General features: G+C 34.3%; 1 protein-coding gene across 1 annotated transcript in view; it reads right to left on the reverse strand.

Moving 5' to 3' along the window:
* Window positions 1-6,841: 6,841 nt before the first annotated feature.
* The window catches only part of LOC108777208 (uncharacterized), a 95,132-nt gene continuing 75,293 nt past the window's right edge, over window positions 6,842-26,680 (reverse strand). Inside the window, exons 3-4 of the mRNA XM_018544033.1 lie at window positions 12,739-12,893; window positions 6,842-6,937 (exon numbers count right to left, since the gene is read on the reverse strand). Coding sequence (XP_018399535.1) covers window positions 6,842-6,937; window positions 12,739-12,893 — 251 coding nt within the window. The remainder of the gene's footprint in view (window positions 6,938-12,738; window positions 12,894-26,680) is intronic.

Consider the following 26,680-nt stretch of genomic DNA (forward strand, 5'->3'; position numbering starts at 1 on the left):
TAAATCCAGGGCTTCTATTTTCGTTAATGGCGTTTCACTTTTAATAATCTGCCGCGGAATCTTTTTGCGCACAACCTCACATTTAATAATCCCCCACTTAAATTATGCCTGCACCCGGCTGATAAAAGCTAGGAGGCATTTTTACCATCGACCGTCATCGACGCTTTGCTCCCTTTTGCATTCTTCGTCGTCCTCCATTTCTCCCCTTCGATCCGCCATTCTCAGCCCAGCCTTTTTCTATCCAGCTGCAGCTCTCGTCCAATATTGGAAAGAGTGCAGCTCGTTGCACTCGACTTAATAGATTACATTGCGACGGATCGAGCCTTCGTCCAGGATAACAACGGCGCGGCACGAAATAATTAATAAAAAAGGAAAAAGAAAGAGGCGAGATCGAAAGTCGTGCCTTGAAAGAATCAACCTACAAGATAAATCTCGACGAAATTTTAGTGACGCGTGAACGATAAAACGCTGAAAAGGAATTATTTCGTGCCGTAGAGCACCAATCGAAGTGCTACCGAGTGAAAACAACTTCTTTCTAAAGTTTTAAGGGATGGTTCTTGATTCTTAAAGTACGGAGACTGCGATAGGGCCAGAAAGTTTAAGATAAGGATTATTAGGTGTAATGATGTTACGTTACAGGACGTAAATGGGTCTAATATTATAGATCTAACTTCCGAAATTTCCAAGCTATAATTCGCGCACGTGAATGAAGTTTTCATAACTATAACATATATAATATAAAATAAGTTCTTCATATTATAAAATTTATACAAAGATATAGATATCTCGTAATTCTAAAATAAATAAATAAAATATTAATTCAACATATCATATAGATGTTCTTTTTAGTGAAAAAATTCTTCCATAGTCTGTATTAATTTTTTATTATGTTACATTCTGACACTGTCTTTTGTTAAATTAAAATTTGAGTAGACTGTTTAGAACACGTGAAATATGTTAAATTTACACAAATTTTCCATTTATGTATTTATTTTATCAACAAAGAGAGATCGTATTTTTCCAAATATCAAAATGATCGAGAGGCGTATAGGGTTGATTGAATAAGAGCTTTTGGCGTCTCTGTGCAAACAAAATGACGCAGGAAAGCTGTAAGGATTATTCTGTAGTTTCACTCCGCATTTGGACGTTGTGAACGTAAATAAGGCTAATTAAGGAGGATAATTCCCTAAGTGGCGTCGTCCTCTCAGTGGAACAGGCAGGCGTTATCTCGACGCGCATCGTCTTTCAATAATGCCGTTTACTTCGTGTGTTTCGTTCGTGTTGGATACTGGCGAGCGACGTTCGTGTCCGTCGTAGTTAATGACCGCTCTTGAAATTGGCTTTGGGAATGTTCTCTTGACTGACCCGTTTGATGTTTTGTTTGCGCAAATCTACTCTGACGCTTAAGTGAATCAGATACTCGTTCGCGGTTGCATCTTCAAATTGACTCGAATTGTTTATCGATTGCGAGATAATACAAGATTATGCTTTTTTCCTGTATTTTACTTTGCTATATACGTCGCTTTATTTTGAGAAAATATGATAGATCGTGTGTGAATAATGTGTCAGTGAATAATGAACCTGATGTGTCAGCAATACTGGTGTGGTTGCCTCAGTTGAAAGGATGTGACAGATGATTGATCGTCATTCATTAATATAGTTTTCAATAACATGTGAATAACGCGTAGCTACGAGCATTTCACACTGTTTTATTTTCTTCCGATAATTTTATCCATTTTATCCGAACAAGATTATATAAATTTATTTAAGCACACATTTTTAGCTTACACTATTTTTACATTACATAATTTTTACAAATTAACATAATTTATATATTAATGACAATTTTTAAGATTGTTTTTAAGATAATTCTTAGATAAAATATTCGAATATTAAATAGTTTTAATATATTTTAGTCGGTTTTAATGTCAGATACGTCTTACTACTATATTAATATATTATTTGAATTAAGAAAATAATATTTACAGTATACATATAGATAATTTTTACATATAAACGTAATATATGCAAGTTTATATTTATCTATTTGAAATTAAATCAAAAAATAATGAGAGGCTAAGGGTATATAAAAATCATTGTTCAAATTGTTGCCAATTAATGTTAACAAAGATTGCTATCGTTCGTCTTCTTGCGTCTGCAAAGAAAGCAAGATAACTTTAAACTTCTCCGATATGTCCAATTTGCTGAATCTGGAGTAACGGTCACAGTAAATTTCACGACAGACGAAGACTTAGAAGCAGTCACAGAAGCAGGCTAATTCTATCCGCGCGTCTATCCAAGGGACAATCCCCAAGGAACGAGTGCCAATTATACCCGGCCTGCCTTTCGTCGGTCACAGTAAATACAGATAAAGGTAATTGAAAGCAATCGTTCCCCGCGAGCTGTTGTTCTTCCGTCGAGTCGAAGACAGAGAATCTGGCCCACTTGTTCTCGCTAGCCATTGTTGTTGACTTTGCGTACATTTATATAACAAAGCACTTAACTGCAATTTGATAAAAATCTTTCTCACAAAATTAGTCTCTTCCACTTATATATTTGTTAATTACAGTCAGAAATGCGACTAATTTTTTTTTCTTTCACCAGATGAATATTTTGCTTTTAAATTTTATTGGAAATAGAAATAGAATTATTCTTTCTGTCTCATTATGTTAATTCTAATTTTTTTAAATGTTATTTTATATATTCACTCTTCTGTATAATACCATTTGTATTTTTTATATTGAATAGCATGGTAGTTTTTGTTTCCTATTTAGCTGACACTTCGTCGGGGATATTGGGAATCACCAGCGTAGCAGTGGGTGTGGTTCGATCGAGTAATGGACAGGACCCTTCGTCCACTGAGCAAACTCTAGGACAGAGGTTCGTAATCGAAAGACGTTTCTAGAGGAAATCCTAGAGACGCTTTCGTCCACAAACACTCCACCTTGCCAAGGATTAGAAGGATGGGTTTCGAATATGCGCTGACGATTGCATTTTTTCCCCTTTCCGTTAAAATCTTAAAAAGTATTTTAATTTGTTTTTTTTTCATACAAAGTTGAAGCACACAGACACATGCAAAATATGAAATTAAATTTGATTTTCTTTTTCCGTTATTGCTATCAAAACAGTCATTAAAGCTGTAAAAACATTTTCGCAAATTCTCGCAATTTTATTGTAATAGGGTTTTATATGATGATAACTTTCAATATGAATTTATCATGTATCGTTATTCCGCAATTCAGAAATCCTAGCCGATGAAAATTTCCAGTGCGTTAAACTGTATGCGATCTTTATACGACATAAGTTGACAAAGAAAATGCAAGTCACCGTTCGCTCAAGGATGCAAAGTGATAAAAGCCCTACTTAACTCTTTTGTCATGTAGGTATTATCGTTCCACGGCTGCTTTGTCGCAATTACGTCAATATACTCCATGATAAGAAAAACGATGGCTTGTTGCCCTATTTGCATATTTCTCAATAGAGCATTAAGCATGGTAATTCTGTAAACGAGAATATGGTAAATTAAAAGTCAATGGACGTCTCCCTAAATGTCTGTCAAATTTTATAGATTACGAGGAACGATCTTAAAACAAATTTTCTGTGGAAGATAACAATCCTTAAAGAAGTGCTTAAGGGTCAAAATTTTTCATCAAAGAGAAAAGATACCTGAAGATGAGAATGAGAGAGAAACAAGTTGTCACAAAACAAACTCAAAAATCATTAAAGCATCGATTACGATCATTGGAAATTAAAAAATATTTAAAAATAAAAAAATATATAAATATTTAAAATATATTTCATGAAAATCGTTCAAGTAAATGTTATTGTTATTATAAATTGAAAATTATTTTGTATATATGATAAAGATTTAATTAAAAGTTTCTTGCTAAAAAGAATAAAGCAAAGCATAATTAATCACTTTAAATCTACTTCATTAATTATCTGTTACTTCAAAATAATCTTCAAAATTTCTAAGTAATCCTATTATTTTAAAGTGATATTTATAAGCAGTATTAGGTTGTATAAATATGATTTTTTTGAAGAATTATAGACATTACTCTTGTAAACTTTTGTCAAATACTAAATAGCATTAACTGATACAGTACTTTATTATAACATAATATAAATATGTAGAATACACTAATTAAATTTAAGATAAAACACATTTAAATAAGTGGAAACTAGTGTTTGTAATTCTACTTCGTGTAATGAGTTGCCTGCAATTGGATACGTTTCAACGGGATGCAATCTAATTACGTATGCATTTCAGCTCCTTAAATGCGTATATTAGTGGTTTCAGTACTAAGCTTGAATCTCGAAATGCACAACGTTTCAAGAACATCGATTTAGAGTGATACATATGTAGGTCTCTCCTACGTAATAGTGTTTTCGACATTTTATCAAATCTGTGCTATTAAAATTGTAATTAAAATTTATTATCTGAATGGAATATTTTGCACTAACAAATTGAGAAAAAGGTGCTGTGCATAGGAAGAAAAATGTATAAAAATGTGTAGTTGTAAAAATTTTTTTACAATTTAAAAATATCAGAAAAATAACGTATATTTTTGCGCAATGCTATTAATATTTTCTAATAGCGAATTTAATTGGATGCACTAGTGTACCTATATTATAAAGCCATCGTACAAATTGACACAAAAATATGTGTTTATAATTACAAAAATAGGTTAAACGTAAAATTCTCAATATATTTTATTGTGCTATTAGGTAAAAATAAGTAAAAAGTATATATTTTATAATTTAAAATATTTGTCTCTTACTTTCACGCTCAGATTGTGTCAGTATACAGCAGCTTTAATGGTGCGTCCTAGTGCATTAAATCAAACTCCAATAAAAAAGTCCAAGCAATCTCTAAAAAAATTCACACAAAAAAATTAATAAAAAATGATAGATATTTCTCAGGAACAATATATATTTTAAAGTAATAAGAAAATTATCGAAAATAACCGAGCAATCATCGTGAGATAAGTCAAGAACTGTATAGTCTAAGTGCTTCTCGTCTCATCTCGTCTCTCTTCCCAATTAACCGCGAGCTCACCTCTTGGCAGTGTACATTTCACGTCCCAAGAGCAGTCGGTGCCCTTCATTAAAGTGCGATTCCGCTGAATATGCATCGCGGCCGATTCCGTGACATTTTCGAGATGGGAAATATTGTCTCTAAATGCCGCGGGTGCTGTAGACATTGGGGGCACTGAGACCGATTTCCTCGCGATTCTTCTTAGATCACTCGCGCCATTATCCCAATTGATGCCCCGCAATATTTCTCCTGGGGCCATTTGGAAGATTTTGTCTCGTCTGCATGGCATATACACTCACACAGCCACGACAGGATGCTCGCAGACACATGTACCATTCTTCCCCCCTTCCTTCTCCTCTCTCTCTCTCTCTCTCTCTCTTCTCGACTCACCCTTTCACCCGTCAGCTTCGCCTCACTACTTTATCTCGCTTTATCCTCCCGTACCAACTCTAGTACACCGACGTATACCCCCTTGTCGCCCGCTCGTATAACCGTGTCTTCGTGTGCGCGTATCAAGTGCCCAATAAATCCACGGTTTAATTAAACTAAGTTTAAACGGAACCCTCCTCCCCGCCGTCGCGCGGAGCAGTTATATGTGTTACGTTCCTGATCCACCGCTAAATCAATTATCGGAGTTACCGGCACGATGTGAAAGGGTGTCACCTGGAAATACCTTCGGGCGGCTCGCATATTGTACAATGTGCTTTTATTTTCGAGCAACGCTCGAAATCATCCACGACGAATTGAAAAAAAGTCTGGTGAAGAATAATGGTGGATTATACAGCGTACACTTTTATAGAACGGAGTATGGTATAAGTGGTTACATGTGTGTATATGTCACGAGACAATAGGATACATTTTTAATTGCTACAACGTCCCGAAATGTTGTATTACATTTGGTAGTGTCAAAATATATGCTAATGTAAACTCACAAATTAAAACGACACAAAGTCTGATGTCAATTTTTGAAAGTTTTTGTTGTTTCAATAACAGCCACTGTTGTACTCGATCGACACAATTTCAGCTGTATTAAGTTTCAACGTGAACTCGAAACCAAAATGTTTTTTTATACAACAAGAATATAATGCAAAAATCTAATGGAAAATTCAATGTTATCGCGATAATCTTAATCCTTCTCATGAAATGTTTCTTGCACAATATTCGATGATCTAAAAATGTAAAAAAAAAAAATGGTACGTCCGTTATATTTTATAGTGAAATAAACAATGCATCACCGGAGCACTCTGCAAATAGCAAACAGTTTATTCTGTTGAATTTTGCACATATCCGCCGTGACTCATTCCTACTTTATTGATTTTGAGAAGCGAGATACGGTATCGCGTAAAACGTGCAAATTGTTAAATGGAAAGCGGATCGGTTTACGATGCTCGCCTATAGCCGTCGCTGATTTATCATTTAATACCGTCGCTAAGTGGATGAAACGTTAGCTTGAGCGGCCGTATTTTTGACGATTAAAATGAATTTCCGCCAATCCTCCAATATCGCATCAAAGAAGAGTATTAAAGCATTTCAAGCGGTCGCTTTCTGTTATGGAAAGTATAATGTCGCGGAAAAAAAGGAGAACCGATTAGTGTGACAGAGCCTTTCGTACATCTCTACATTCATTATGCTTAATGAAAATGCAAAGCCGATACGCGCAATCAAATGTTAACCCTTGTAGCATGTATCGGAATTCCTTCAATAGTACGTATCACTTTGGCAGTGCGCAGGTACACAATTAAGCCTAAGCCATTCCAACTATTTCAGATGGTACATGCGATGGGTAGGGCTCGATTAAACGGATCACTTCCGATCCATTTTACAATCAAGCCAGCTGTTCCATCTACAAGCTTTGCTGTTGTAGTGAGAAACCTGCTCCTTGCAACTTTTCTTTCCAAGCTGGTTGTTAATTAAACGACAAATATTCAATATTGAACATTATTTTAGACATTTAATTAAGTAAATTTTAGATGTATCTGTATAAAGCGACATACATTGCATTAAGTACACGAAATAAGACGCTACGTTTGTCACACAATCGAAAATAATGATAATTTTCATTAATATATTTGGTTGTGATAACCATAAGAGGGATATATCATTAATAGCCGTTAAGACGCGTCAATCTTATGGTTATCACAATACTATACAAGTAGTTCTTATTAACCAAAAAGTATATTGATGAGCGATTTTGGCAACAGTAGCTGTTTTTTTGTCATTATATATTTATAATAATATATATTATATATACTTCACATATCTAACTAATGAGAAATTTACTATTTAAATACTGCAATTTATTATTTTTACAAACAATATAATTTTAATATGCAATTTAGAAATCAGATTTTCGTATGGGTATATTCAGCACTGTGTTTTAAATTTAAATGTCGACATTTTTAGAAATGCTCCAAAATGCATACAGTAGTAGCCAAATATAATGTATTAAGTATATAATATAGAAAGAGATGTACAAAGTCGCCCGTTAGTCTCTATAAATAGAAATATATTCGCCGGCTTATTTAATTTAGTAGCTGCACTTATCCTTTGATCGTCGCCCCAGATATTCACACTCGCTGGCAGCGTACCTACTCCGAGACGTTTGTGCCGGCTATATGCATGCTGTGCGACATGTATATCATCGACATAGTGACGGGCAGTCCAATACTCTCTTGGCAACCACTTGGCCGGTTACGCTTGATCGGTTCATTTACCACTACTGAGAACGTGCAATCAGGGGTAACCACCTTTGCGATCCCTATTTGCTTCTTCTACTGTTCTCCCAGGCCCTTCGATCTAGCCAATTAAAGACAACCTTCGCCCTGCTAAAACGATTATCGAATACATATATTCACTTATAATGTATGTACTTGTACGTACTGGATATTTCACCTTGATCAATTACCGAGATATTTCCTATTGCCGAAATCTTAGATACAAATCTGTCATAATATTTAAACAACCAATAAGAAATTGCCTTCAACGGTCCAGCTGGATCTTAGGTGCTAATTACAATTCTGTGTGTGTGTGTGTAGTCATTTAAACCGCGCGCCAAACAATTTTTTGGTCTTGAAACGCCACTCCAAGAAAAACCGTACGAAGTAATATCACGAGTTAAATTATCTAGCAATTTAACAATTTAGATGCTCATAGCATCTTGAATCTTAATAATGTTGAACGACATATTAAAATCTATGAATGAAAATCTGTAAACAATTAATTTATATTGTGAAAAATATTACCATGGCCGGGAGTCAAACCCGGATCTCTTACATTTCGTGCGAGCGTCCTACCAGTTAGACTACCGCCTTAGTAATATTCTTCGCAATAATCGGTCTAAGTATTAAAATAATATTAAAAATTAGTCGGTTTTAATGTTTTTGGAATAAAATATTTTTCTTGCGCGCAAGTTCTTCCTCTTTTAAATATATTTCAAATATTGCAAACTAAATTAAAGAAAAGAGGACAATTATTTTAATTGTCACAAAATTGAATACTGAGAAATAATTTTTGCAAGTTATTTTTTGAAAAAAGAATATCTAGGTTTTACCTTTATATATATCGTGTGTATATGTATAAGTATCTTTATAGATGAGCAAACACACAATATGCGTGCACACCTGGAAATTTCAGGAGCGAGTAACGACCGTCTCTCTTGTTAAGATAGTCGAAAGTACTCAATGATGTGTTAAAGTAAGGAGACGTCGTTCCATTTCAAAATGATAAAACTTCCGGATAACATTGTTACGTGTTATTCCGTTTGAGATTGTGTTATGTGAAAATACTAAATATTTGATCGCCCACATGTGAAGTTTGAAATAATCAGAACAACAATCTCATATTAATTATCTTTGCATTAAGTTAGAGTTTTTCAAAATAATTTAGTTTTATTTGAAATAAAATACCTTTTATTGTTTAAAATTTTGTGCACAAAATAAGTATGGAATAATACTGACAAAAAGTGAATACTAAGTCGATCATATGTATTATGCCTATACTTACAAAATTACAGCTATTTCATAACACTAATTCTCGTATAACCAGCGTAATGCATTGTTAGTATCGAGAACATTAACTTATAGCAATTGATAAACAGAAAACATTTTGTTGTGATTGGAGGATGATTGATTAAGCGTCGTGTTAACAGTTTTGTTCAAACACTACAAAACTCGCAAATGATCGCGCGCGATCAAAATTGAACGAATAATATTGTATTAATAATGTATAACGCGCATCCGTATGCGCGACGAACGCGATCATATTATACGCCCCATAATGCAATAATACGCGAATGTGCAGTGGAAAATAAACATTAAACCTCAATTGTTCATTACGTAACTTTAATGGATTTAATGTACATATTGATATCGCGCCGCTACATATGCTACACCAAATAAACACCCATAATTATGCGAACATTTACGTATAAATCGAATCCCTTTGGTGCCCAATGTACAATATTCCAGAAACCGCGCGGTTTGACACAAGTCAGATAATGTAATTGGCGTAGATCAACTGAGAAATGAAATTTTGGTCTAATTGGAACAATGGAGAAATGAAAATTAACGCCTAATTATTCTCTTTGAGCCTTTCGTATTACGCAGCATGTTTTAATATAAACATATGCATATGTAGAAAGACGTACAGGTATCGAGTGAGCGCGAAATAACAATAAATTGTCACGACAAAATGGGCGAACATTCCATTTACACACAGAGATAATTATTCCATCAGGACACACTTCATTATCGCCCGCGTTGCACAAAGTGTTAATGAACCTGTAGACGTACATTTCCAAATAGGTAACAAGGTTGAGACAATGCAAACGAATGCACAAACGGAACCTAGAATATCCAAGAACAAACAATAACCGACTCTGAGGTGTTCGTTCGTATTTGCAAACAATTCCAGAGGAAGAAATACTTCTAACTGAACTATGCGAACCATCCAAAATTACTGTTTCGATAAGTTTACTCGGAATTCCTCTATAAATTTGTTACAGAATTAAAATTGGCATAAAAATCGCAATAAAAGTCAGATTAAACACGAGAAATAACTTTCGGTTTATGATTAAATTTAGAAATAGCGCTTCCCAAGATTTTAAATATTTAACTTATCTCTTTAAAATCTATAAAGTAAAATCTAACTTTAAAGAGTGAAATGAAATCTTACTCTTAAAAAATTGACAACTGAGCCACTCTTTTTCAATAGTCTCAACTGTCATTCTTTCTCACTCTTTAGAATTAAATTCCAATACAAAAATCTTAGACAGATTATAGTAGTGCTGCAAAATTATGTAATAGATATATAATAAAACTTCAAAATTTTTTTATTTGATTAATAAAAGAAAAGAAAAAGCCCAAAAAAGAAATTCCAACATACAGGGAAATAACGGTCTGCTAAAATATTCAAAAATTCAACTATATAAATACTGCTTTGAAAATAACTTTGTTAATTCATACGAAATAATTATGGAGCTTGTTCAAGCTTATTACTGGAATATCGAAATTGCAACATTACTTATTATGCTTGATCGTCCTACATAATTATTCTCATGATTTAACAAAACTATTTTATAGCCAGATAAATTTTTAGATGCTTCAGCAAAACTGTCATCTCCGTACATCTCTGAAATACACCTGCAGTATTATTTCAAATAATAAATATTATAAGAGAGATAATTATCTTATTTATAATTGCAGTTTCTCATATGGAGAAAAGTTACAATTTTGCAGGATATAGGTTTAAAAATAATATAATAATCTTCAACAAAATTATGTTTAGATCCAGCAAAATTTTAGATTTTTCAGCAAAATCATTCTTTCGAATATTCCGATGTGTAGTAATAATGAATAATCTGAATCTATATGTATTATTGTATATGCGTATTGGTTAAAATATTCAATATTAATATAATAGATAAGTATATACATACAATCTTGAACAGCAATTAGCAACTAAATTAAATGATAATGTCCTTTTACAAATGCTTTAAACTCAAATTTCCTGCAAAGCGAGGATTCAACGTTTGACTTTCTCTGTACCGTCAGTACTAATGGGTCGTTAAAGTTTAACGATCCGTTAATGCTTGTCGAAGATAATACCTGAAACAATTCGCGGCTAGTCGATAAGATTTAACGACGCTATAAATATTTCTTTGCAACTCGCCATGAATGCGTCATCATAAAAAGATTAAGAAATCATAGAAAATGCAAGATCTATTGATCGCGCTTTCTACAAATCCGAACAAGAATTCGCACGAAGCCGACGCGCATTAATTATTATTTACCTTTACCGATTTAAAATTAAATAATCTCACGACTGTTAATTGAACAGCGATGTTAAAGGACGACGACGTCGCCTTCCGCGCTCGGGCGCCGTAATAACGGCGAGATTTGCATTTAATCAGACCGAGAACTCCTCGCTGCGTTTCTTGCTGGCTATTGTAAATGCAGCGTAGCAAGAATGTCCGCGCGCGTTTTTATCGCGTCGCCATTCTGCACGCGGACCCCGTGAAAACGCCGCCGTTGTGTTGTGCCGCACGTTGGATCGCGCGAGTTCCCCAGTAACTGTTTGCAGTTACAGGCGAACTGTCTCAGGACAGCGTTATTGTTCGCTTGTTGAGAGAGACTTGAAAGTTTTGCTGCTCCATTTGCATCCTAACGATAAACGTTCTTCTGAAGGAGATTTCCTATGCCGGCGCGCGCAAAGTTATCGCACGCTTTTGCGCGCAATCGCGACGTGACTTTGCAATTACGCGGTATTAATCGCAACTAGGATAACAAATATGTTTGTTAACATACCATACGTAGAGTAGAAAATGTGTGTAAAATAGAAATGTTTGTCTTTTCGATTACGTTGTCCGAGAACAAATATATTTGGTATAATTAAATTGTACAATCAAATTGCATATCAATTATAATTCAATTTTATGTGTCATATAAGTTTGTCAAATATATACGTATCTCACATGTGACGTATTCACGTCAAAAATTATTGCAAAAAGAACTTTTATTATTTCTACTACGTAGAAAAGCACCCATATTTTGCGACTCATCAAGAATGGATCACAATATTATTGAGTAAAAATTTCTATTTGTGCAACGCTATTTTAAAAAAGAGTTATGTTTCGAGGCCTTCATACGCGTACCTGTCTTCTTAAATCGATTTCTCTGTAGCGTGCCCTTTTGTAATTTGCGCTAGTAAGGGTTTTAAGAGCGTGTACCATAATCTGAGATCTTTATTTCGGGTATTTCAGAGCAGCACGACAACTTAACGTCATGCAGGAGCTGTACTGTGGAAACTATTTTATCATTTTTCAAGCTAACAATTTTGCGACATTAATCAACGCGATTAGCTTTCGAGATTGACGCTAACATGGAATAGCAGCTCAGCGCGGTAAGGTGTGAAACAATGCGAAATGAAGAATAGCATCGTGCATTTGACAGCTTTCTTGATATAAAATGTAGTAAAATCTTATAGTTAAATCTTTCCGCTCTTTTATAATAAGATCGTTTTATACAGCAAAATCGTCACGATCGCTTTATGCTTGAAAAAAAGATAAACATATCGAATGCTGCTGGAAAAATTGAGAGAAATTGGTATACACCACCGATGAGAATTCCCTTGAACTTTTATCTGACAATAACAGGAGAGAAACAACGGATGCGTGGCAAATGTAGCATGAAAATATTACTCACCACACGGTCCCCCGGATGCTTGACATAACAATTCAGCTCCGCCGTCTGACCGACGATGGCAGTGATATTTCGCGGTGCAATATCGTCGAATTGAGGTTTGTCCCAGGATCTCGTCGGTTTGCTACCTGCTACTACGCTGGCGATACTAGAACCACCTGAAACAGAATACGCCATGTTAATAGTAATGTCTAAAAATGTAAAATAAAATTTTGCAAATTTTCTAGTTTTTTAATCCGAAAAAATTAAATACTATCGAATAAAGTTATCGTATTCAAAGAAATAACTTTAAATAAATTATTTTCAGAAGCTATTTTAGCATCAAAGAATAAAACAAATATATGCATACATATAAATGTTAAAATTATAATTGAGAAATTACTTCTTTTTAATTATAATGTAAAATCTTAATCCACGGCTTTTAATTAGTTTAAATATAAAAACGGGTCAGATGATAAAGCATGATATATAATACACACAGATAAACAGTTCACACAGTTTATTCAATTAATATACAAAATAATTAATGCAATTAATTTTTCAGAAAAATCATAATGAAGTTAATAATATTAATATAATTTTTCATATTAATATTATTAACATACAATAATGCAATTATCTTTGTACATATATTTTAAATTAATATTTATTTGATAACAAATATTCTACTTTTTATCATATTTTGTCGTCTTTTTTTCAATAAAAATTTGCTTTATAAAATTTCAACAAATAATCTCGTACTATAAAACAGATATTTTATATTTTGGTCACACAAAAACATTTAATGTCAACTTGTAGATTTCATGCGCGTCACTGTGTTGCACCTGCAAATTATTCAAGAAAATATTGTCGTTTAAGAAAGTGTTGCAAAGCTTAACAAGGTACGTGAACCTGTGGACAAATCTTATCTGATGAAACATTGAACGGGCTCACACTAAAGTCAAAGTCAAAGTTAGATGAATATGGAAACTCAGTATGGCGTACATTCAAACGAGATTAGATGCAAAATCCTTTATGATATCAGAAGTTGCAGCTGCGAGTGGACTGAAAGTTGCTGCGTTGCGCGGATGCCGTAGGTAATTGTAATAAGTAGTACTTGATTAAGCCCAAACTTCCGGGATTATAAAGCGTCACGCCATTACTCACGGTTCCTGTACACAATTGAGTTTAGCATTCACGAAACACGATGCGGTTCGCGCCAAGAATACCACTATCCTCTTTGAGATCTTATATAGGAGCAAATAATTTACAAACTAGGTATTACGTAACCGTAAAGTGTATTAACATGCGCATATATAAATATATTTATACCTTCCGTCTTCTAGCGTTTTCGCGCGCTAAAACAAAACATATCTAATAATATTAAAACCAATATAATATTTAAAAAATTAGTTTTTATTGTTGACAACGATATTTCAAGTGCTTATAGTTCGACAATTCATATTTTATTGGCACAATTTTCTTTACTTTACGAGTATGATGTATCTAGAAATTTATACACTATAGTAAGTAAACTAATAATAGTAATAATTGTCCACACACATTTGCCTAATTTAAACGATCATACGTTAATATAAACAATGCTAATGCATTTCTGACCACGTTAATCACAACATTTGATTTACAAAATGCTAATTAATATCTTGTAAACATACTGAATTGCAAACATTGCTTTGCATAATACCAGCAATATATATATTTGTATCTAATATTAGCTTAATGAAGATTTATTCTTTATAAAAAAAAACATTAAAAATAATATTTTTTTAGTTATTTGTAATCTCCGATTATAATTGTTATGTATAAGACAAAATAAAATAAAACTTATTTTATTAAAAACTTATTTTGTTCGTAGATGACTAAATATGTCAATTAATACATGTTAAAAGTAACATATTAAATATAAACAATAATTAATTTATTTTTCAATTTTAATTATCAGAGAAATGTATCTCGAATTAATTTACTTTGATGATATATGGTATAATCAGTGTGTTATCAGTTATGTGATGTATTTCACGCGAGTTTTATTTAATTTATTATGAATCACTCGACTTGTTATTAATCACGGTTTCAACGATCGCAGAGATTGTCATTATCATAATCCCATAGGAATAGCTGAATGGGAATAGAAAAGAACGGGCGGGTTTCCGAAGGGTGGCATCGGAAAGCCCAATGGAATGACTGTGCGCAGGCAAGAAGGGCGAGATAGAACGCGTCCGATAAAATTTTCCATTGTATGCCGGGGAAAATGGGACTTCAGCGTGGGTAGAAATTGAAATTGTTACGAGGTACATGTGAAAATTGCGGAAATCGCACGCTGAAGCTAAAGGCATAACGAAAGCGTGACGGGATCAAAAAGGTCGGTAGGTACCTTGGAAATGCTCTTACTGGCTACGAAATTAATTCGCTGTTGCTTTACGGTGGAATTAATTTATACCTGCGATAAACGGGAATTTTTTTAGTCCTCTCTGTTGTTGCGGAAAATACAAAAGCAAATGAGAAAAATCCTGAATATTATTAATATCGAGTACGTAATAATATAAATATAATAATATCGACTATATAATAAATAATGTAACAAAAGATAAATAGCATATGACATTTAACGATACTAGGAGTTCTCATCTACACAAAGCTTTTAAATATATAAATTTTAATATACTATTAGTAAAAGCAACTTTTAAAACATTCACATTTCACTGAATTAAACAAATTTATATAATATTGAAAAATTCAAAAATCAATTATTTTCTTATATTTTATTTAAAAATGGGTGTGTGTGTGTGCAATCTCCCATGTTGCTAAGACAAACTTTTACGTTCCTCAGTAAGGAGTTGTTTCGCCAATAAAGCATTCTCTCTCAACTTTCGATGAACACTAGGAAATGAAAGCTATCGAACTCGGCTCACGATACGCAAAGGCTACCCTTCTCGCTGTACCTTGCACGAATTCAATAAGGTTCTGCATTCTCCGCACTCCGTGGCAACAATAACTTCTTGTTATAGTCATGGCGCGGGTTAAGCAAACACCGGTCACGAGAACAATACGGGTACTGCCCACTCGCCGGATGATTTTCCAAACTTCCTTCCAGTCGCGGCACGTAATCTGAGTTGTTTGATCTGTAGCTTTGAACTCGGTGGAAAACACCAATAGTGAAATTTTCCACTTCGCCGTTAAATTTAACCACCTTTATTCCTGATTTTATCTTTGTACGTACCTCTTGTACCTACTGTCTATGCATAGCTTCAACATTTCACTATTAAAATGCATATAGATGTTGAAAAACGGAACTTTTCAATATGTAAATTATCGTATGCAAATTACAGTTTTAAATAAAAAAATAATAAATGTGTGTGGAATTTGTAGAATATATACATACATAAAATGTAAAACTTCAAGAATAAAAAGAAAAATTATAATGATGTAAAGTTACAGATATATATATATTGCACAATGACAGAAAAGATTACGTGTATAAAATTATAATTACAAAATATTTATTACTTAAAAATGTTCAATCTGAAGCAAGAATAAAAAATTATAAAGGAAACATTTATAATTTCGTTACGGACACATCATATGTATTAGCTTTCAGGCTCTCGTGTATATGGCTACATCGTCAAAAAAGTATATATTATAATGCGTTTTCAACTCTTTAGAAATTACTACGCGAGAAACAGAAATTCTTTCTCACGTTAATGTGAACTAATGGCTGTGCGCGATGAAAAGGGAACGCGGTAATGCCGTTAATGTCAAAGCACGCTGCGCTTTCACGGTCTACGCCGTATTTTACCGCGCTAAGCCGCGTCGAATCTTGCCCGGTACTGAAGCAATATTTATTTGCCGTTACGATAGCGAAAAGCGGAGCAAATGCCTGTACAAAGTGTCCCACCATTACGATACTCCACCATAGTTTTCCCGACCAGTTTCTATTCCAGTCGCACTTGGCTCGGCAACTGCACCGGCGATATTTCGAAATGGATGGTATCGTCGATTTCGGTATCGAGTGCATTGCCGAAGGGTCCGTTCTTTTCTAGCCGTTTTATTCCGTTGCTCGCTTCGTCGCAATTCGTCGCGGTATACGCTCGATCGGCTCGTAGCAATATGAGCGCGTATTCCCTTTTACCTGCGATCGAGAAGCTGGATTTTTGCCGTTCAGATAAATCGACGACTCGCGAACGACGCCGACAGTCGACTGCAATTGCACGAGAGCTAAGTCGAGGTTAGGAAATGATATTTATTTTATCATCTTTTGTTCTACAATCTGCGACGAGATATAATAAAGGGCATTACGAAATGTATAATTTGTACTGCACTTGAATTGATTAATTAATACACATGTCTGAATAAATATGACATCAAAAAAAAAATTCCAAGCTATAAACAAATTGTTATATACGATTTATTTACAATAGTTGAATTTTGTAATTTATTAATTTTTTTACTAAACGTTTTTTATATTTGTTTTTAAAATCTTATTACAAATCTATAATCCAATTCTTTATAATTCAATAATTTATCCATTCTTGCTAAATATCTTTTTTTATTCGTTTGTTAAAGGAATAAAAGATGAAAAAGAATCTAAAAAACTAAAAAATTAACATACGTATTGTGAAAATATATAGAATTTAATTAAAATTGGGATATTTACAGTTTTGAAAAAGTAAAATAGTGACAATTTTCCAAAGTTGAGCAATGTCAAAAAGAAATTCAGCTAGCGTCGCGAAAATAACTCCCCTCTATTTCTTCCCTCTTTCACGAGATGTTATGGGTAGATCAAGACATCACCTCACGAAGAACATCGTACCAGATCGAATTTGCACGCGCGCGTGTTTTGTGAGTGAAGTTAAGCTTCCGCCTGTGGGTGGCTACACGGTCGATTGCGATAACGATATGGCGAAGCAGCCGATTACGATCTTGCAGCCCGTATGCCTCCTTCGAGATGGGGTATACGGGCACATTCTATTAACACAATGGTTTGCATGATCGTGTATTCCTCGTAAATAGAAATGAGCAAACAGATTCCCCACGCGGCGACGCGATGCAGCCATCGGAGCGCTTTGCAGTACTCCCGTTCGCCAATTTCATCAGCGCTCGCATAACTGAAAACCATGAAAAATGAGGACGCAGGATGAAGGAGGGAGGAAGACAGGCGCGGGAGTACAAAGACCTTCCGGCATTTTCCGGAAAAATGTTCGCGCGGCGCTGTGATACGCAGGCGGAGCAATTTATCACTCTCAGAACGCCGCGACATTAATAAGCGTTTCGGGTCAGACAATGAGCGTTAGAGTAATTCTGACGAGCAACTCGCGCGCGTAACTATTCGTCTCGGAAGGATTTGTCGCCAGCGGGTGGATGAGTTCTCGGAGTAAAATGGAATATTAACGTTGTACATAGATCTCTAAATTCAAGCGGCATGCTCGAAACAGATTTTGTTTCGCGCATGTTGATACAACTGTTTAATTCAATAACATATCAATTTAATATGCGTAATAATAATAAATGAGTATTACATATTATAATTAAAATATTGTAATATGGTTTGCGTTGTATTACAGGATTTATCACAAATTGCGTTGCTGCTTAAAATACAATTATATTAGGAATCCTGTAATATTAACAAAATATTGTGACGTTTATATATATAATACATTTAATTATTAGAATATATTTTGTAATATAATTGTAAATAATGATAAATAGTTGTCATGTAAATTTTATATGTATATAAATAATAAAGAAAATGACAAGCATATTTTACGGTGTTATACTTTTGCAAAAGTTTGAAATTTATATCGATTTTTTAAGTGTAATTGTATTATATTATATCGCAATACATTATATCGTCTTATATTGTATAACTGAAACAATTCTTTTTACTGTGGTTCATTATGACCACGAGATTTATTACGGAGCTCTCCGTTCATCCAATAAATTACAGTATATTTTAGAATCGCGTGTGTTTCCATTTTGCAAACAAAGATAATTTAAATGCGCGACTGCAAAGATGAGGTAATACGATATATATATGTCGAAGATAGGGAAAGGATAGACGTATGTGAAACATATCGAGGCTCTAGATGTCTGCTCGAACAACCTGTATAATTGAAAGGAAGGGAATAAACACAATGGCGAAGAGACTGCGAATGCGGGAACTCCGAACAGCGCCCTAAGTTCGCAGACTACTCGTTTCCTCTTCGACGGAAAGAACTCGAAAGAACGGAGAAATTGCTGAGCTGAGTTACTATCTACATCAGGCTTTAGCATAAAGTGGAATACGATGGTATTGGTATTACCGAATGGCCGTATATAATACCGTCAGTACACGCGTGATTCTTGACCCCTTCGAGTTTAGTCGCAATTAAAAGTTTGATTCCAGTTTGAATCGTTCCTTCGCACGACTGAGAAATGTATTTTCTAAAATACGAGAAACAAACGGAATAATAAATGCATACGCGGGAAAAAGTCCTGCTGAAGCTTTCAAAAGTTTAACTAGTTATACAGATCTGAAAATAATTTCGCTGATTATCAAAGTAATTATGCAGAATATATACGCTCAAATTAGTTGCTGAAATATCAAAAATTTTTTGCAACATTGTTTAAATTTTCTGAATAAATATTTTGATAACCCAACAAAATTATTTTCAGATCTGTATCTTGCTAAATTTTTAGATAATTGAACATTGTTCTTTCGTGTAACTTCACTTTATACATACCGCTTATTTATATGTATAATTTGTATTAAAAAATAAGACGTAATTAAAGCTTTTATTTATTTATCTAAATCGTATGCTATAAATGTGTCACTTCAATGTGAGAGCACTTTTGTGAAGAATAAATATTCCGGCAGTTACAGTTCAACAAACTAGTATAACGGAATCTCACCTATATCATACGTATTCAATAGCGAGCTTAAACTTTACGAAGCCCATTAGCGAGTAACTAGGGATGTTCTATCGAGCGAAGTCAGCAGTTAAATTCGCGAACGTCCAAATCTCATGAGGCCGTTCAAATTCACGGCATGAGTGCCGTCCTTAAGGGCATTCTAAAGCATCTACGGGTACGTGCGTGCGCTTTGAAGAGAATATAGAGACATCAAGGTCTGACACGAGTAATCGAAAGGGTTTGACCCTAGCTCTGCGTTCTGTAGTGACATTTGACCCACGGCCAACATTGGATACAGCAAGGTCAGAAGACAGGGAAATTCGCGCGCATTGAAATTCGTAGCCCGTAAATTTAATGCGCTGGGAGAATTAGGCTATTAAGCGTAAACAATATCGTAATCTTGCTTAGTACATCTGTTCTCTCCGAGCTCGATAACACTCATTGTGCAGTAAACGACTTAGAATATTAAGGCAATACTAGCGGCATGCCGATAATTCCACGAATACAACCAAAGATAAATTTAAATCAATATTATTCATTTAAGCACTAAAAATTCATCGATCAGTATTAACTAAATCAAAATTACTATTACAGTTTAAAACATTTCATGTACTTGGAAAATTTATTCACTAGATATTTAATAAAAGAATAGCAAACGTTTTGTCGATATTTTTTATATCTTAAATTAAAAATAAAATTTTGTGGTTTATAACAAAGGAAAAATAAAAAGTTTTTTTTATAAATTTTATTTTTAAGTTTTTTTAAAGGCTGTTTTTTAATCATTTACCTGTAATTTAATCATATTAATTTTGGTTTCTGAATTTAGATTTCTTTAGTTTCGTATGAATTTTAACGTACTTGAGCTTTTTGCACTGCAATGTTTTCAAATAATTCTTGCTGTACAATTTGTAATAAAATGCAATGTATATTCGTTTGTTTTCAATCGTTTCTTTAAACTTTTTCAAAATCTACTTTACAACTTACTTTTCTGCTATAAAATGCTGAAACTACCCAATAACCTACCGAAAATAAATCGCCGTGATAAGGAATGTGACAGGTCGAAATATAAGAAGCTTACTACCGAATAGAGATGACGAAGGTGGACTGTCAAGAGTTATATAATATGGAATGATGACAAGTCGAAACGAGGTTGCATTGAAGGTGCGTTCTCATGGTTAAAGAAGGACAGTCAGGTTGAAAAGTTGGTCTGGGACAGCATAGGATCGCGGATAAAACTAGACGCGGACAGGTTCGAGGAAATTGCCACTCAGAAAGTTACGTAACCGAGAGGATTACAAAACTTATTGTATTGGGGAGAAAACGAGGCGGCGAACGGAGTCACGATACTGTATTCTTACGACCCTCAACGCGATTCTCATACGAAAGTAGCGTTGCCAATATCGTCTGCCATCTTAGGTGGCTTGAATGTAGCAGTCGGGGCAAAGATGGTTCGAAACAGTGGTGATAGAAATTTCGTTCGTCGCAAATTATAATAAGTAATTCTTTTACTATCATACGAATGTAATAATTAAATTCAGTTATCTATTAAAATGTGCGCAATTTTATAGAAATTGGTAAAACCAATCAGAAAGAGTACGTACGGAAAATTGAAGAAACTCGAGTTGCGTTAAAATCGAGTTGATTTAAAGAGATCGAGATTGCATTGCGAAGAATTGAAAAAGGAATCAGGGGCATCGTTGTTCCGGAAAATTGCCACTCAGAAAGTTACGCAACTGAGGAGATTACAAAACTTATTGTGTGGAGGGGAAACAAGTCATCGAGCAGCGCCGCAATGCAACATCCACCTCAACTTCTTGAAATTCCATTCTTGCGTGTTATTTTGAAACGGAACATAAGTAAGATATCTCGTATCTGTAGTATCATAATTCTGCCCGCAGAGATGCAATGTGCAAATTACATGCAGAACGACTGGCTGTGCACCGTCGTCCCTTTCAGTATTGCACAGTAGCCGGCGAGCGTCCCCGAACGAAGGAAGTAATTTCGCATAAATTATACTTGCGAGGAAACTCGATAGCGAATACGTCGGATCGCTTTATTTAACATTCTGTTCAAGAAAGAGGAAGAAATAAGTGCTTTCTTTCGCTTTCTTTTTTTTTTTAGTCCTTCGTATCGTGTATTTATACATATACTTATAACAGGATTGTAACAGATTGCTTTATTGTATTAGAAAACGTTTGTTACATAAAATTATAAAATGTACATACAGGAGAATTGTGTACCTCTATATCTTTAAAATAATTTTTTATTATATTTTTCCTATTTAATTCTTATTTGTATGAGCATGAAAGTTGGAAATTGTAACTGGACGTTTCAGTTACCTATTATTATATATTTCATTAACTAATAATTATAATTATATAATAATAAATATATATAATTATAATTAATTTATTATAATATCCTTTTAGCAATATGATGCAAAAGGTATAATTTAGACGCACACAATCACAGTAACTCTTCCTTACATACAAATAAGAATTATTGTATAATAATAAAATACATAAAAAGGGAATCATTTTTTTTTAATTTTTTGTAGTTTTTAAAATTTATATACAAATTTTTTGTATCATGAATTTTCTTTATTGTATAATTTATCAGTTTTTTGCAATCCTGCGACGTCGACTTTTATTCGTGCGCGAGTTAGGTTGTTTAGACCAAGAGAAAATTGTAAAAGCGGTCTATTCTGTGGAAATTGTTACCCAGCAAGATAATGTAACTACTGAAGCTTGCGTCAGGAAAAACGAATCATCCGGTACGGTTGTACGTTTCTGAGGCTCGGGAGTGGAGTTTCCGGGGCGGAGTCGCGTGTCGCAAGTTTCCGGCCGCGCAGTCCTTGTAAGAAGAATCGATGTCCGTGTTGCTCCTCGTCCTCTCTCACGAAAGTTCGAGCAGCTTCGGCTACTCCTACGATGAAGGATGAGGACAACCAGCAGACGTGGTCATTTGTTATTTACTGATCATTTACCCTTCGACGTGACTGAAATGCTCGACGAGTTACGAGTTCTGAGACGGACTTGCGACTATGACAACAGTGCTTCGTCATTCTATGTCCTGATTTCTTCGTACGCCGAGATTTACTGATGTTTCGTTTCCGATTTCATCGTGAATACAACTAAAAGATAAATAGTTTACGTGCGAGACATCGAGAATCAACGACTTATGTGAACTTGACACTAAAGAGACTTTAAGAAAAAGAATTTTTAAATACGCGCATTAAATTAAACTAAGTTTGTACCCAAATGTACTTTCCTTTTTGTTTGTACTTTAAGGGGTTCAAAAATATAAAGGATGAAAAGAATGCTAACAGTCCGCGCGCGTTGAAATTTTAAATCCACAAATTACAATTTCGTAATAATTTGTATCACAATCGGTTTTGTTTGAACTGTTAAGGGATGCCATGGATCATACTAAAATTTTAAACTAAAAGTGACAGCTAACTTTGTCATTTTTAAAGTTATTTTGAACATCACTTGAATCCCCGATTATATTATAAACTTTATTGTAAAGTGGTGATATATGTATATATAAATGTTTTAACAGTATACATAGCAATGTAACGTATCATATTTCGAACTGTGACCTATGTGTCACAGAAATGCACATATGCATATCCATCGTATCATTCTCGTATCACGGAGAATGACTAGAAAGTTGCTTCAGAGCTCCAAAACTTCACGATGCAATTTTCATAATAAGTACTCGTAATTATTCGTTAGTTACGGAGTGGCAACAGCGTGGTGCGCCTCTTCTTCATAGCGCGGAGAGTATGTGAATAATAAAAAGTTCCCTTGAAAAACATGCTGCACCACCGCCGTCGAACGGGATAAACTTCGAACGTGAGAATATTGACGCAAGAAGGGAGAATGAGAGGTCAGCAGTGTATTCAGGTCTGGAGTTACCGTGGCGGGCATTCTCCTCGTACTGATCATTTTTTTTTTTCTTTCCTCGCACGACTTCATCCCGGGGGGAGAGGAGAGAGAGAGAGAGAGAGAGAGAGAGAGAGAGAGAGAGAGAGAGAGAGAGAGAGAGAGTTGGCGCTAGGCGAGAGAAGCCCCGTTAAAGCCTTCGCTTTAAAGCTTTGCAACTTGGGCAGAAAGTTCGCGTTCGAACTATTGGGAAAACCTCGCGCCGCAGTATAAGCCCGACCTTTCTGATATTATTATTGCCCTGGCCGCGCCTTGCACCTCACGGTGTCCTCGTTTTACCTCTGCTGTCTTTTTCGTGTTGCTTTTCGCTTACTTTTCAGTCGCGAGACACGTAGCGGCTGGAAAAAGAGTCGCGAGTTGCTTCGCAAAAATCGTCTTGTCGTACATTATATCTACCGTATCTTGTCTCTGTGCACTTAAACTTCCTGACAAGGAATTAGTAAGTATATATATTTTGAAAGATCATTTCCAATTACACTTTATTAAATGCTTTTCAATATATTAAACTGCTGCATAACCATTACTATATCTGTTCTTATTGTTTTATTTTATTCTTCAATTTTCTCGTATTGTTTTTTTATTATTACCATGTTAATGGTGATGTAACAGTGAAATACTCCTCTTCTCCAATTATTATTTCAAAGCATATTGTTTCAAGATCTGACATATGTATTTTTTAATTACAGGATATCGAACAAAATGTCATATACATATTTAAATATAACACGTATACTTTAACAAAATTAGTACAGAACTAATATAAAATATTTATGTTAATACAGAATATTTATGTTATTTATGTTATATATATATATATATATATATATATATATATACACTCTGATAAAATATGAAGCTGATAAAATATCATGTTAAATATATAAACAGCTCTTTACAATAAGATTTTCAAGAAGAACAATAGTCCGAGAATAAAAAAAAAAAGTCTCATTGTCAGTCTGAAGCGATCCTCTTGACTTATTTAATATCTATATTCTTTGCATAGAAATGGAGCTTGTACCTCGAGTGCCATGGCTTTTAATGCATAAATACAGCAGTTTTAATTTAAAAATAATAACACACACATGTAATATAACAGTAATAATAATAATAAAATAACAACTGTGAAAACAAGTGAAAAATACATTTCATACAAAAACGTTATACGCAATATACACATTTCTTGACTGACCTGTTACAATCAGTAAATATTTCGCATAATTTATAAAATAATATAATTTTACCATAATATTTCTAAAACAAATATTTAATTAATAACAAAAAACAAAAACTGATATTGCAATTGAGTATTTTATACAAAAATTATATAAGTGCTGAGATTTTGTGCTCTGCTAAAATTTTATTTATGCAAATAGCATACTATTGATTTTGGAACAATTCTACAATTTCAATTAATCAAAACACAGTATAATTTAGATTCAGCATTTCAACGAAAGAGGATCTATACCGATATTGTAGTATCTATCGGCGAACGTTATTTCTCTCATCAGTAAGCGCAACGGCAGCGTTCTCCGTGCATCGACATGTACGCGAAATGAAATCCTATTGTCATACACTCGCGGGTATTGTTGAACGTGCGAAGAAACGATCGACACAGAGCGGCAACAGCGAGGCAATTGCGTTACTAACACGCTATAAGCATAGACGAATGAAACTTTACATTGAGACGTCATTCGCTTCTATTTCGCAAGTATATTGAAGCGATACGAAATTGTGAAAAATTCAGTGATAAAAAATGCTCAAAAGTTGTTATCCGGAAGGATCGCGTATTCAATAATGCGAGATAAAGTCAATAAACGCGATGTGAAACTTTTTTTATTCGTTCGTGGATGAAATCAAATTTTGCTTGTCGCTTGTCTATCGATTCGGTTCGGCTTATATGTATAGACTAGGTGCTAGCACAACAAATGTGTATTGCTTATAATGTCGATACGTTATTCGATTCCAACAAGAAGCCGCTTTTCATCATAGTATCCACACACATTTTCCTAACAATGCAACCAACGTGCTCGGCCTACAGCGACAAAAGTAGTTTTCGTGCGTAAACTCCGTTTTCCATATCGAATTATATTCCAACTTCGTGTCCTGCGTTAAAAATTTTGTTGCAAGAATTGAAAGAATTATTATAAAGTTACATGTGTAATTTATTATATTAAGTTGAAACGCTCTTTTCTGTGTACTAATTATGTACTACAATTGTATATAATTGTTTATTATTAATCTGCTTTTTAAAAAATACATAAAGTAAATCATATAATTTGATTATTTTAATTACAAAAATGGAAATAATTTAAACGATTAAATCACGCTACACTCAACAAATACATAACAACAAGTACAAATTGTGAAAGAAGAGAAATCAAGAAGATATAAATGTTAGAAGCATAACCAAAACTTGGAAAGATTAAAAATATTTTGCTATCGCACAATACTATCGAAAAAATGAGAAATAATAAAATAGTGAAGAGAACCTAAATACTTTGACCGCAATTGTCAATCATCTTGACTGGCATGGTCAGTAAACTGGTCGTGTACAACTCTGACTGACATTGCGATTGAAAAGAGTTTTCGGATTATTTACGATTCATCGACGGCTCGCGGCTGCAGCAGATTTCCGATTGCACTCTTCAGACTTACAACGAGAACTCGCGATTCCATGAGAAATCATCCGCCACCACGAAAAACGATTCGCACGAACGTACCGAACTATCAGCCCGCACTTGCACTCGTGCCAAGATGTTTAATGCAAGCACATCGATTCACCAAACCCCCCCTTACATTTTTCTCGTTCGTCCGGGACATCCGAGAGGTATCTCGAAAGATTGCGGCGAAAATTCTATGAGCGATGACGACCGTGCGGGGAGTGTCGGTTTTTGACCTCCGCGCGAAGACCAGAAACCCTCTCTGCGCTACCAGAACCATTGCACCGGCGTAACTATCAAAGTTACGGGCTACGCGACGATCGTAGATTTGAGGATAAGCTGGTAGAACGAAACTGCAATCGCACGAACCCCACGTAGAAACCACATTGAATATTCATTGACTAATCGATTGGAGAACACGTTTTAGACCATATTGAACTTTACACGTAA

This window comes from Cyphomyrmex costatus, unplaced genomic scaffold (assembly GCF_001594065.2).
Source record: "Cyphomyrmex costatus isolate MS0001 unplaced genomic scaffold, Ccosl1.0 scaffold415, whole genome shotgun sequence".
NCBI lineage: Eukaryota > Metazoa > Arthropoda > Insecta > Hymenoptera > Formicidae > Cyphomyrmex > Cyphomyrmex costatus.